The sequence below is a fragment of the Mytilus galloprovincialis genome, chromosome 11 (assembly GCF_965363235.1).
Source record: "Mytilus galloprovincialis chromosome 11, xbMytGall1.hap1.1, whole genome shotgun sequence".
In the NCBI taxonomy this organism is placed as follows: Eukaryota; Metazoa; Mollusca; class Bivalvia; order Mytilida; family Mytilidae; genus Mytilus; species Mytilus galloprovincialis.
In genome coordinates, this window is record NC_134848.1 from 4,919,871 (window position 1) to 4,935,570 (window position 15,700).

Consider the following 15,700-nt stretch of genomic DNA (forward strand, 5'->3'; position numbering starts at 1 on the left):
ACGATTTGGACCAACTTGAAAACTGGGTCCATAACAAAAAATCTAAGTACATGTTTAGATTCAGCATATCAAAGAACCCTAATAATTCAATTTCGGTTGAAATCAAACAAAGTTTAATTTTAAATCCCGATTTGGACCAACTTGAAAACTGGGCCAATAATCAAAAATCTAAGTACATGTTTAGATTTAGCATATGAAAGAACTCCAAGGATTCAATTTTTGTAAAAAATCAAACTTAGTTATATTTAGGACCCCTTGGACCTAAATGTAGACCAATTTGAAAACGGGACCAACAATTAAGAATCTACATACACATTTTGATTCTGCATTTCAAAAGAACTCCAATTCTTCAATTTTGGATGACATCAAACGAAGTTTTATTTTGGACACTTTGGGTCCCTTTTTCCGAAACTGTTGGGACCAAAACTTCCAAAATCAATGCCAACCTTCCTTGTATGGTCATAAACCTTGTGTTTAAATTTCATAGATTTCTATTTACATGTACTAAAGTTATGGTGGGAAAACCAACAAAAATGCTTATTTTGGCCCTTTTTGGCCCCTAATTCTTAAATGTTTGGACCAAAACACCCACAATCAATCCCAACCTTCCGTTTATTGTCATAAACCTTGTGTTTAAATTGCATAAATTGCTATTTACTTTTACTTAAGTTAGAGTGCGAAAACCAAATGTCTTTGGACGACGACGATTACGCCAACGTGATACCAATATACGACCAAAAAATTTCAATTTTTGCGGTCGTAAAAAAAAATAGGAATCTGAAAACACGGTTAGATTTAGCATATCAAAAAAACCCAACAATTAATTTTTTGAAGAAATCAAACAAAGTTTAATTTTGGACCCTTTTAGCCCCTTATTCGTTGTGACCAAAACTTCCAAAATCAATCCAAACCTTTGTTTTGTGATTACAATTTTTGTGTCAAAATTTCAGAGATCTCTATGAACTTATACTAAAGTTATTGTGTAAATACCAAGAATATGCTTATTTGGGACCTGTTTATGGCCCCTAAATTTAAAACTGTGGGGACAAAAACTTCCAAAATCAATCCCAACCTTCCGTTTGTGGTCATATACCTTATGTTAAAATTTCATAGATTTTTGTTTACGTATACTAAAGTAATTGTGCGAAAACCAAGAAAACTGCTTATTTCGGCCCTTGGCCTCTTATTCCTAAACTATTGGGACCAAAACACCCAAAATCAATATCAACCTCCTTTTATGGTAATAAACCTTGTGTTTAAATTTCATAGTTATCTATTTACCTTTACTAAAGTTAGAGTGCGAAAACCAAATATCCTCGGACGACGACGACGACGACAACGACGCCAACTTGATACCAATATACGACCTAAACTTTTTTAATTTTTGCGGTCGTATAAAAATAACGTTCAAATTTGTCACATTGTTCAGTGATCCAGTATGATACAACGAGTTGCACCCATCTGCTTCATGATACATTTTAGATGAAAAAAAACTATATGTTCTAGAATTAAAACCGTAACTTCCGAATACTAGTAATTAAAGAATGAATAATTCGTATACACATTTTATAGAAGAATAATTAATTAAGTCATCTAACAATAACAAAAATAACAAAAGATAATTAATTTTTTTCATTATTCGAAAGTACGTTTTTAATTCTAGCTGATATATTTACTTTTTTTAAAATCTAAAATGTATCAGTAGTTGTGTTTATATTTTAATCTAACGAAAATACAAGGGTTTCTTTACCTTAACAAATATAATCTGAATTTTGATATTACTGTACAAAACGTGAAGCGAACCCGTCTGTGACTATGCATTCATAGACTGTCGTCACATTTTTTTTTTTCCTCATTATGCTAATGTCTTCAATCAGAGACAGTTGTACACGTATTTAGTTTAGGATTAGGTTTCATCTATTTTCAGAACTGTCAGAATATTTTTTTTAAAATTAAAAACAGTCAGTGTCAAGGACTATATGCCCAAAAATATTTTAAGGTAGATATGTCAGTAACTATTTTAAGGTTAACTGTCTATATCTTTTCTGTGGGTGGTTAAAACTGTCAAATGTGCAGACAGTTCTAAAAAACATAAATAAGAGCTAACTGTTCATTACAATTTTGGGTAGAATAGTAAAAATTAAAACAACCAAAAAAAGCACTTTTTATAATCTGTAACAGGGTAGAACTGTGAAACACAGCTCTGGGTAGAATTCATTCTGTCATGAAATGTTATAAGACAGTCAGGATATTTGTTCTGCAGACAGTTCTGATACAATCAACTTGAAAGTTTTCGACATATTTTAAGGGAGGCTAAAATTGATCTCAAATGTACATAAGAATGGCTGTTTTTTTATATACATATGTGAAACATCTTTGTTGATTTAGAAGTGGCTTTGCCAAAAAACAAACTGTTAATGTAAAATATGATAATTGCAGTTTTTCAGCGTTATTTGACAGCCATCTAATATAACAAATATGAATGTAAATAAACGTACAAATCAAAGCCAATTTATTTAAGGTAAAGTATATTATTCTTCCCTGAAACCACTTACTCAATCAGGTCAAAGTGTATCTCGACAATCGTATACTATCATCCCACCATATTTTATACGTTTATTTACATTAATATTAGATGGCTGTCAAATAACGCTGAAAAACTGCAATTATCATATTTTGCATTTACAGTTTTTTTGTTGGTTTAGGGTTAGAGCTTTACTGATAGGTATGTCGACATACATACCTATCAGTAAAGCTCTAACCTTAACAGAGTAATAATATTCATACCAAACCATTCGAACTGTTTTTGTTTCAAGACAAGGAAATCAAACTCAAAACTTATTAAAATAATAATAAATAAAGGTACATACCAAGGAACTGCAAATTATGTTTATTATTGATTTTGTTCGCAATAAAGTCATCCTCATCAATCTCTATACCCTTTCTTAGTTTAATCAGCGCGGCATCGATGCTTGTTTCGCCTGGACTGTCTGTTTTGAATTCAATGAATCGTACTTCACCGCAACATTTAGTTTGGGAATTATGCGAATTTGGTAAAGTTTGTACATAGTCGATATAAATAGCTTCATTACTTGGAATGGTCAGATTATGTCCACTGAGATTATCTTTATTTACTACAACATGTGCACAAGTTAAAAATGTGATTTTACCAAGAACTTTCACAAATCCTCCAAGTGTACCACTAAAATGTTTAGAGTTGATTTGTTCACCAACACGTAATCGTCCTGCCAAAAGAGATTCACCTTCCAAAACATCTGTTTTAACATTATTTATGAATTTTGGAAAGTGGTTTTCCTCCACAGGAATTAAACCTTTACTTCTGCAAAATAACTGAACACACGGACTATAGTTTTTTATACCATCTTTCAATGTGTACAATGACTTACAGATTAATGTCAAATTACTGTGGTCTTTAAATAATTTTGAGGCGCATTTTCCATCTATATCGAAATTTTCTGGGAAGCAAACTTCTACAGATGCACTTCCTGTGAACTTAGTATTTCTGTAAACGTGGTCCTTTACTTCCTTTTTCATTTTTATTCCAGCTTGAGACAAATACTTTATTTCTATGTTCCAGAATTGTATTGGAAATACCTGAGAAGTTTGTTCCGTCTCAATCAAAATGACTAGATCTTGTGAACAGAAGTTAAAGTCTTTACAATTCATGTTTTTACAAACAACTGCTGGCCAAATATCAAGAAGAGAGTTAATGTCAAATGAAAAAGATTTTAAAAGTTCTTTGATGATAAACCAAGATATAATCTTTGTGATATATTTGTCACCTTTTCCAATAGCCATTTTCAATGCAGGTATGATTACATTTTTTTTCTCTTTTTTAGCTCCTGTCAAATAAGCTAATATCATGTAGCATGCCATGTTTTGTTGATGTTGAACTGCAGGCAAGAGCCAGTCTTCGGGACCGATCAGGTTTCTCTTAAATAATGTAGAAAACATCAACAATATCTCGAATTCTTTCTCTTTTAAGGCTAGCAACGAGTTCATGTACCTCGATATTTCTACAGTTAAATAAATATATTTACAAGAGTTATTGGTTACATGATGTTATAACGGCAAAAGTAAAATCACAAAAATACTGAACTATGGTCAAGTGAACGTTTACTATTAACACGTATTTATGTTTATGTTTAATATGATTAAAACCGTTTAGTTACAGCCTCCTCAGAGGAGCAAATTCGCTTTACTCTGAGAGCTTGACTGTACGGGATACTTTTTGTACAGTGTTTAGGGTGACAGCTTTTGGGAGAAAGGTACTGATGTTTATCTGTAGGTTCACAGTAGAGGTCTTTTGATATGACACTGTCCTTTATAGACGTAGTTGTGTCTAAGAAAGATATTGTAGAGTTGGAAATTTCCTACGTCAATTTAATTGACTGGTGGACGTTGTTTGCACGTCTGATAAAATCATCCAATTTTTGTTGGGATTCAATCTATTTCATGTCAACATATATATATATATCTATCAATGTCAACAATTTTATCTACACGATGTAATGTAATGAAATATATCCTTTAATAAAAATATAGATTATTATATAATGAAAATGATATTGGCAAAATTTCTGTTCAAAGGGAAATAACTCAATCATCTAATAAGTATAACTTTTGGCTATAAAAAAGTCGACAACTCAACAACGAGAAAAACTAAAATCGTGAAAATTGAACATGACCTTCATTTAGTCACAGGAAACAACATATATAAACTTGAAGAAAAAAAATCGTTAAAGAGTTTGCATGTTTATGAACGGACACTGTTTGGAAGATGTCCGACAGAAACGCCTAACATCCCCAAATCAATAACCGATTTTTTTCCTTCGAAAATCCAGTTAATAAAAAACGGTATGTCGATTTGTTTTTTTCGTCGTTTGGTGCTGTATGAATTATATATACTCACATTTATGTTTTATGCATACGGCATTTTGTGATTTTTTTTATTGGAATGTTAAGTCCGTGGTAGCGTTTTCTGAACAAGTATGGGAATTCTTGGATTCAAGTCCGGATAGTGACTACACCACACAAAAAACTTTAAAAATAGGTTTATACTTTTTTTTCCTAAACTGCGAATTTCTCTACTCATATGTTCGTACCCACCATTGTATTTTATTGTTTGTATATATGTTAATTTTGAATTCCTCTAGATCTTGTTACACGCATGAAATGTGTCTTACAGGGTAAATGAACTCTTAGCTTGTTGATATGTAATTTAGGTATTAAGCATTTCATTTGTTTGACATGATATTGAAATATAAGTAAAAACAGTTATGTGTGGGGCACAGTAATTTGTTGAAAATAACAATAACGAATAGCTGTGTATATAAAGGATAACAGTTACATGTGCATTGTACTTTAAAGAGCAGATTCAAAACAGGTGCCATGTAATGTTAATGTTAAGACTTTGTTTTAATTCCCTATGTGGTTATATTGAAATTGATACTATAGTTTTAAAGACTGTATACTTAGTTTTACAAAACCTTAATATGTGTAAGCCAAAGGTTGCTAGTATTGCCAATATTTAAATATATACAATAAGAGCAAAAGAAATAATTCGTCAGTCAAAAAACCTTAATTTTTATTTTTTGTAAGAAGATGTTTAAGTAATTCATTTTAACATTTCCATTTTACAAATCATCCAGGACAACATGCAGGAAGGACATGACAGTTCCAGAATTGCTAAATCTCTTCAAATAAAGGCAACAGTAGTATACCGGTGTTCAAAAGTCATAAATCGATAGCGGGAAAACAACTCAACTCGACGCACCGTGGCCTAAAGGAATTCAATGTTACAACAAAAATTTTCAAATGAGATCTGCAATTATGATTTCTTTTAGTGTCCTTATTTATCTTACTTAAAACGAAATGTTCCTAACATTTGTGATGTAAAAGACATTTTTTATTAATAATTCATGAAATTAACAAAACATACCATTCTGTCCCTTTGACATAACATCAAGCAACCATTTGCCGTTGTTGCTGCATGTTTGAATGCTTTCACATGAATCAATATTCACCATCTTTCCATCACAACTAAAAACAAGTTTATAAAACCACGACCCTTTAAAAAACATAAAACGTAATAGTAACATGTGATGTGTTAATAGTAATGTGGTAAAATAACCTGACATATTGCATTAGTTAAATTAGATTAAGATAAAAAGTTTTGATAAGATTTTTATAAGTATGTCCTAGTGGCTTTTGAACTAGGATTCAAGTAGTTGAATAAAAGCCTGCTGGACCTTAAAAATACCAAGATACCGCGCCAATGTGTTGCCTCATAAAGTATATCTATCTAAAACATGTAAGACAATTACTTTCGAAACCAAGAAAATACTTATATTATTAAGACGTTTTATTAAACGGAGTGGCTATTTGTCCGGCTAGCTGGACGAATAGTGCCAGCCGAGGGCTATTTGTCCGGCCATTGCAATGCGCATGTCATTTTATGTGCGTTCGAAAGTGTGTGTAATATTATCTTCTGTAACACCAGGGGACGCATGTAATCTGATCCCTGATTTTCAATTTAAAGATCATGGCTGAAAACGGTGATATCAATATTTGTGGTAAATTTAGCATTTTTCGGAATTTGACAGTGGAAATACGATAGAATGAACTTCAAAGAAAAATCTCCAAACTCTCACTCAAAATATGGATAACTTTTGTCAAGGGGTCTATAATTTTCTTTGGCAGCTAGACATAATAATTTTGTACCTTTTTTCAGCTAGACAAACTCCTCAACTCTAACTTAAAATGCACGAGCCAAACACGCGTACGACCCGAGATTATTTTACAACTTAATTTCTAATTTGAAGTAATACGTATGGAATATATATATGATTTTTTGTCTAATTATAATTCATTATCCACTTTGGACAAAATACTAGTTTGAAGAAAACAACAATTTGAATTACCAGTAACAAGATTTGGCCCTAACAATAAAGATTACAAACATTTGCTACCCCCTGGTGCTGCTGAAGATAATATTACAAGCACACAAAAACAGTGACATGCGCATTGTATTGGCCGGACAAATAGTCCTAGTACTATTCGTCCGGCTAGCCGGACAAATAGCAACTGCCTTTATTAAACTAATGATATGAATCACACAACAACAGTTCAAATGGTAATCAATAAACTTTAAGAATTACTAAGGCTGAAATTCTAAAACAATTAATTGTATAAAATTAACCTGCAAAACAGAGAGTCATCGTAATACTGAAAATGCACATGTATGGTATAAACAGCTTTAGCTAACAAAAAAGCCAACCTAGCGAACATAAAAGATATGATTAAAATTTAATCAACCCTCTAAAAACTAGTCTTAGACATTCTTGATCTATCACCATCTAAATCAGTAGCCAATATTCATATTTTGTTATCACTTTTACATCCCTATTCACATATTTATAAAGAACAATTATTCTATTTAAAAAGAATACTGTTCAAAATATAAACAATCTTATTAACTTATTCGAAATTTTCCTCAATATATTCGTATAAGGCATTTTTTTTTTAAATTTCGTGTCTGTGCTCAAATATAACTACAATCACATGCATATTTAATGTTGAATTAGTGTAATTAGAAACAAACATACAACAAAACAGCATAAAAACATATAAATCAGTAAATTTGGTAACTCAGATGCATTATATAATATAAAGATAGCAATAATGATACACAGTGACTTCAACTTTTATCGGCTTGAATTAAGGGTGCCAACATTTCTTCTTTTATACATAATACTGAACTGCCATTTAAAATTAGTAGTTTTGTTAACTCAAGATGGTTTGTGTAAAAAAATCAACCCTGTTCATATTTGTACTTTTTAATGAAAATTATATGGCGGTACATGTATCATAAATTAGCAAATTTGGTAACTCTTGATGGATTTTATTATGTAAATAACAGCAATATTGATGCACAATCACTAAAAAGTGTTGTCGACATTTATTTAGATTGTCAACATTTCCTCTTTTTATTCAAAATAATGAACGGTCATTACAACAAAAAATAAAAATCTCAGGACCGTCAAAAATATTGGCCAGGATCAGGGATGGGGTAATCGTAATCTGTAATGGTAATCGATTGTAATTGATTACATTTTTTGAAGTAATCGACAGTAATCTGTAATCGAGGACATTTTCGATTACAGCAAAAATTTGGATGTAATCATCGATTACTTTTCGATTACATTTCGATTACTTTAGTAAAATAGTTTGATGAAAAATAACCTATTTCAGAGGAAAATATGTATGTTATCACTTTGTAAAATTATGCATCAACAATACTTGAGAGTAAAGCAACTGCCCTATTTCTATCTATTGTCTCAAGCTGCATTATAAGTAACCAGATCCCCTACCTAAATTAACTTCATATCTAGCCTTTGAAACAAATGGATGAATGTGCTTGTCAATAATTCAAGAGCTTTAAAATTTAAATAAGAAAATAGATTTGAAATAATAAAATAGATCTTAAATAAGTAATGTGTCTGTCTTTCGTTAAGTTCTGTACTACATTTTTAAAACTAGTAAGCTTATTTGTTTTATATTTCCTGAAAACATTATTTTCATTAAGAGTTGAAATTAAAGCTTAGAATAGATAAACAGTTGATTTTTTTAAATGTTATGATATACATGAATATAAATTAAATTAAAAAAAGAGCAAAAAATCCTTTTAACAATGAACCAAAGGCAATGCATAGCAATTCTTTTTAGAAATGGATAAATGTATCCCTTTGACACTAAAATATATTTTGTGTATAATTTGATTGAAGAAGTTACAAATTTCTTCTTGCCTTTACTAATGAGATGATCAAAATCTTCTAATCAATAACAACCATACTTTGTTTCTATTTCAATTATCTTATGTCGAATTAAGAAGGAAATTTACAATATGTAGCCGCAGGTTATAAATTGTACTCCAGTGGCAGTTAAATAATCTGTAATTAGGGTGGTTATCCAAACAAAAGGTTTAAATCATGCATGTCATTATAAAAATAAATTTTGATCTTAAAAATAAGCTGAACTAATTAATTATTCTACTTTTTTTATATTTCCTTAAACATTATGATTAACTATGCTAAAATATTTTTTTTTATAAAGAGTAAAAACAAAAAAGCTAACGCAAGTCAGTAAGAAAGCTAAATTTTTGAAAAACAATAAGTTATGAATAAAGTGATTATTGCAATGCTATGTCAGACATCTTACATTTATGTTGAAAGTCAAAATTTCAAGATTTTTTAAATATTTCTAATCTTCATCAAGAGATTTGATCAGAAAGCAGCTATTAACTTATAATTTAGAAACAATGCTTTGAATGATGCATTTTGTAAAGATCTTAATTTCTTCTATACAAATGTTGAGCAATATAATTGTGTTTTACTCATGTTATTTTTTGTTGAAATGTTGATGTATGTAATTGACAGTAATCGAAAAGTAATGTAATTACTTTTGATAAAGTAATCGATTGTAATCGATTACATACTAATATTTGAGTAATCGATTATTAATCAATTGCACAAAAATCCTTCATGTAATCGATTATTAATCGATTACATTTGTCAGTAATCGTGCCCATCCCTGGCCAGCATCAACCAACACTGTGCATTCCTCTTTTATACACAATAAGGTCTAGCAGATACACAATATTATACCTTTTAACTGACTAGTCTGTTCTATTTCAGATTTGTTCTTGTTTTTCAACAATGCTGACTTAATATCAGGGGTACCACTTTGTTTAGCCATCTGAGGTTTCATTGGATCTTGCCTGTCTAATTAATGAAGTGAGAAATATATTACCATCAGATTTGTTCTACGTTTAAGTGTCATACTAGACTTAAAGGTTCTTCCATAAGGACTTCTCAGTGTAGTAATATACATTTGACAAGTTAGGGATGTTCTCCACTCGTTAAAAGAAAGTTGGCAACATACTAAGTTTAACTTTTTTTATAAACGACATTTTCTATTTTATTAAGCAGACCTCATTGTATAACTTCGCAGATGACAACACATTATCGTTCTATAGTCCTGTCAGTATTTCAATATGTCATTGTGTTGATGTTTGAGTCTGGTGATATGTTAATCTGTAAGTGTGTCAAATTTCTTGTCTGTGCTCAAATATAACTACAATCACATGTATATTTAATGTTGAATTAGTGTAATTAGAAACAAACATACAACAAAACAGCATAAAAACATATAAATCAGTAAATTTGGTAACTCAGATGCATTATATAATATAAAGATAGCAATAATGATACACAGTGACTTCAACTTTTATCGGCTTGAATTAAGGGTGCCAACATTTCTTCTTTTATACATAATACTGAACTGCCATTTAAAATTAGTAGTTTTGTTAACTCAAGATAGTTTGTGTAAAAAAAATCAACCCTGTCCATATTTGTACTTTTTAATGAAAATTATATGGCGGTACATGTATCATAAATTAGCAAATTTTGTAACTCTTGATGAATTTTATTATGTAAATAACAGCAATATTGATGCACAATCACTTAAAAGGGTTGTCGACATTTATTAAGATTGTCAACATTTCCTCTTTTTATTCAAAATAATGAACGGTCATTGCAACAAAAAATAAAAATCTCAGGACCGTCAAAAATATTGGCCAGCATCAGGGATGGGGTAATCGTAATCTGTAATGGTAATCGATTGTAATTGATTACATTTTTTGAAGTAATCGACAGTAATCTGTAATCGAGGACATTTTCGATTACATGTAATCGTAATTTAATCGATTACAGCAAAACTTTGGATGTAATCATCGATTACTTTTCGATTACATTTCGATTACTTTAGTAAAATAGTTTGATGAAAAATAACCTATTTCAGAGGAAAATATGTATGTTATCACTTTGTAAAATTATGCATCAACAATACTTGAGAGTTAATCAACTGCCCTATTTCTATCTATTGTCTCAAGCTGCATTATAAGTAACCAGATCCCCTACCTAAATTAACTTCATATCTAGCCTTTGAAACAAATGGATGTATGTGCTTGTCAATAATTCAAGAGCTTTAAAATTTAAATAAGAAAATAGATTTGAAATAATAAAATAGATCTTAAATAAGTAATGTGTCTGTCTTTCATTAAGTTCTGTACTACATTTTTAAAACTAGTAAGCTTATTTGTATTATATTTCCTGAAAACATCATTTTCATTAAGAGTTGAAATTAAAGCTTAGAATAGATAAACAGCTGGTTTTTTTAAATGTTATGATATACATGAATATAAATTAAATTAAAAAAGAGCAAAAAATCCTTTTAACAATGAACCAAAGGCAATGCATAGCAATTCTTTTTAGAAATAGATAAATGTATCCCTTTGACACTAGAATATATTTTGTGTATAATTTGATTGAAGAAGTTACAAATTTCTTCTTGCCTTTACTAATGAGATGATCAAAATCTTCTAATCAATAACAACCATACTTTGTTTTTATTTCAATTATCTTATGTCTAATTAAGAAGGAAATTTACAATATTTAGCCGCAGGTTATAAATTGTACTCCAGTGGCAGTTAAATAATCTGTAATTAGGGTGGTTATCCAAACAAAAGGTTTAAATCATGCATGTCATTATAAAAATAAATTTTGATCTTAAAAATAAGCTGAACTAATTAATTATTCTACTTTTTTATATTTCCTTAAACATTATGATTAACTATGCTAAAATATTTTTTTTTATAAAGAGTAAAAACAAAAAAGCTAACGCAAGTCAGTAAGAAAGCTAAATTTTTGAAAAACAATAAGTTATGAATAAAGTGATTATTGCAATGCTATGTCAGACATCTTACATTTATGTTGAAAGTCAAAATTTCAAGATTTTTTAAATATTTCTAATCTTCATCAAGAGATTTGATCAGAAAGCAGCTATTAACCTATAATTTAGAAACAATGCTTTGAATGATGCATTTTGTAAAGATCATAATTTCTTCTATACAAATGTTGAGCAATATAATTGTGTTTTACTCATGTTATTTTTTGTTGAAATGTTGATGTATGTAATTGACAGTAATCGAAAAGTAATGTAATTACTTTTGATAAAGTAATCGATTGTAATCGATTACATACTAATATTTGAGTAATCGATTATTAATCGATTGCACAAAAATCCTTCATGTAATCGATTATTAATCGATTACATTTGTCAGTAATCGTGCCCATCCCTGGCCAGCATCAACCAACACTGTGCATTCCTCTTTTATACACAATAAGGTCTAGCAGATACACAATATTATACCTTTTAACTGACAAGTCTGTTCTATTTCAGATTTGTTCTTGTTTTTCAACAATGCTGACTTAATATCAGGGGTACCACTTTGTTTAGCCATCTGAGGTTTCATTGGATCTTGCCTGTCTAATTAATGAAGTGAGAAATATATTACCATCAGATTTGTTCTACGTTTAAGTGTCATACTAGACTTAAAGATTCTTCCATAAGGACTTCTCAGTGTAGTAATATACATTTGACAAGTTAGGGATGTTCTCCACTCGTTAAAAGAAAGTTGCCAACATACTAAGTTTAACTTTTTTTATAAACGACATTTTCTATTTTATTAGGCAGACCTCATTGTATAACTTCGCAGATGACAACACATTATCGTTCTATAGTCCTGTCAGTATTTCAATATGTCATTGTGTTGATGTTTGAGTCTGGTGATATGTTAATCTGTAAGTGTGTCAAATGTCTTGTCTGTGCTCAAATATAACTACAATCACATGTATATTTAATGTTGAATTAGTGTAATTAGAAACAAACATACAACAAAACAGCATAAAAACATATAAATCAGTAAATTTGGTAACTCAGATGCATTATATAATATAAAGATAGCAATAATGATACACAGTGACTTCAACTTTTATCGGCTTGAATTAAGGGTGCCAACATTTCTTCTTTTATACATAATACTGAACTGCCATTTAAAATTAGTAGTTTTGTTAACTCAAGATAGTTTGTGTAAAAAAAATCAACCCTGTCCATATTTGTACTTTTTAATGAAAATTATATGGCGGTACATGTATCATAAATTAGCAAATTTTGTAACTCTTGATGGATTTTATTATGTAAATAACAGCAATATTGATGCACAATCACTTAAAAGGGTTGTCGACATTTATTAAGATTGTCAACATTTCCTCTTTTTATTCAAAATAATGAACGGTCATTGCAACAAAAAATAAAAATCTCAGGACCGTCAAAAATATTGGCCAGCATCAGGGATGGGGTAATCGTAATCTGTAATGGTAATCGATTGTAATTGATTACATTTTTTGAAGTAATCAACAGTAATCTGTAATCGAGGACATTTTCGATTACATGTAATCGTAATTTAATCAATTACAGCAAAACTTTGGATGTAATCATCGATTACTTTTCGTTTACATTTCGATTACTTTAGTAAAATAGTTTGATGAAAAATAACCTATTTCAGAGGAAAATATGTATGTTATCACTTTGTAAAATTATGCATCAACAATACTTGAGAGTTAATCAACTGCCCTATTTCTATCTATTGTCTCAAGTTGCATTATAAGTAACCAGATCCCCCACCTAAATTAACTTCATATCTAGCCTTTGAAACAAATAGATGTATGTGCTTGTCAATAATTCAAGAGCTTTAAAATTTAAATAAGAAAATAGATTTGAAATAATAAAATAGATCTTAAATAAGTAATGTGTCTGTCTTTCATTAAGTTCTGTACTACATTTTTAAAACTAGTAAGCTTATTTGTATTATATTTCCTGAAAACATCATGTTCATTAAGAGTTGAAATTAAAGCTTAGAATAGATAAACAGCTGGTTTTTTTAAATGTTATGATATACATGAATATAAATTAAATTAAAAAAGAGCAAAAAATCCTTTTAACAATGAACCAAAGGCAATGCATAGCAATTCTTTTTAGAAATAGATAAATGTATCCCTTTGACACTAGAATATATTTTGTGTATAATTTGATTGAAGAAGTTACAAATTTCTTCTTGCCTTTACTAATGAGATGATCAAAATCTTCTAATCAATAACAACCATACTTTGTTTTTATTTCAATTATCTTATGTCTAATTAAGAAGGAAATTTACAATATTTAGCCGCAGGTTATAAATTGTACTCCAGTGGCAGTTAAATAATCTGTAATTAGGGTGGTTATCCAAACAAAAGGTTTAAATCATGCATGTCATTATAAAAATAAATTTTGATCTTAAAAATAAGCTGAACTAATTAATTATTCTACTTTTTTATATTTCCTTAAACATTATGATTAACTATGCTAAAATATTTTTTTTTATAAAGAGTAAAAACAAAAAAGCTAACGCAAGTCAGTAAGAAAGCTAAATTTTTGAAAAACAATAAGTTATGAATAAAGTGATTATTGCAATGCTATGTCAGACATCTTACATTTATGTTGAAAGTCAAAATTTCAAGATTTTTTAAATATTTCTAATCTTCATCAAGAGATTTGATCAGAAAGCAGCTATTAACTTATAATTTAGAAACAATGCTTTGAATGATGCATTTTGTAAAGATCTTAATTTCTTCTATACAAATGTTGAGCAATATAATTGTGTTTTACTCATGTTATTTTTTGCTGAAATGTTGATGTATGTAATTGACAGTAATCGAAAAGTAATGTAATTACTTTTGATAAAGTAATCGATTGTAATCGATTACACACTAATATTTGAGTAATCGATTATTAATCGATTGCACAAAAATCCTTCATGTAATCGATTATTAATCGATTACATTTGTCAGTAATCGTGCCCATCCCTGGCCAGCATCAACCAACACTGTGCATTCCTCTTTTATACACAATAACGTCTAGCAGATACACAATATTATACCTTTTAACTGACTAGTCTGTTCTATTTCAGATTTGTTCTTGTTTTTCAACAATGCTGACTTAATATCAGGGGTACCACTTTGTTTAGCCATCTGAGGTTTCATTGGATCTTGCCTGTCTAATTAATGAAGTGAGAAATATATTACCATCAGATTTGTTCTACGTTTAAGTGTCATACTAGACTTAAAGGTTCTTCCATAAGGACTTCTCAGTGTAGTAATATACATTTGACAAGTTAGGGATGTTCTCCACTCGTTAAAAGAAAGTTGGCAACATACTAAGTTTAACTTTTTTTTATAAACGACATTTTCTATTTTATTAAGCAGACCTCATTGTATAACTTCGCAGATGACAACACATTATCGTTCTATAGTCCTGTCAGTATTTCAATATGTCATTGTGTTGATGTTTGAGTCTGGTGATATGTTAATCTGTAAGTGTGTCAAATTTCGTGTCTGTGCTCAAATATAACTCAATGACTACAATATTTTGTCAGCTTTAATTCAGAGTGCCATGATTTCCTCTTTTTTATACAAAATACCGAACTTTCATTTCAAATATTTAGTCTTGATATTTCAGGATGGTTTGTATAACAAAATGTTTTGCTACATCAATCATCACTGGACGTATTTGTACTTTATAAGAAAAATAACATGGCGGTATCATATATTAATCAGTAAATTTGGTAACTCAGATGCATTATATAATATAAAGATAGCAATAATGATACACAGTGACTGGTAAAGATTGTTTTAATTTATGAGTTGGTAGTAATTAGTTATCAAAAGTACCAGGATTATAATTT

General features: G+C 29.6%; 1 protein-coding gene across 1 annotated transcript in view; it reads right to left on the reverse strand.

The window, feature by feature from the left end:
- The window catches only part of LOC143052016 (uncharacterized), a 68,367-nt gene that overhangs the window by 14,634 nt on the left and 38,033 nt on the right, over positions 1-15,700 (reverse strand). The window contains exons 7-11 of the mRNA XM_076224989.1: positions 14,897-15,013; positions 12,292-12,408; positions 9,687-9,803; positions 5,963-6,091; positions 2,871-4,037 (exon numbers count right to left, since the gene is read on the reverse strand). Of these exons, the coding sequence (XP_076081104.1) occupies positions 2,871-4,037; positions 5,963-6,091; positions 9,687-9,803; positions 12,292-12,408; positions 14,897-15,013 (1,647 nt within the window). The remainder of the gene's footprint in view (positions 1-2,870; positions 4,038-5,962; positions 6,092-9,686; positions 9,804-12,291; positions 12,409-14,896; positions 15,014-15,700) is intronic.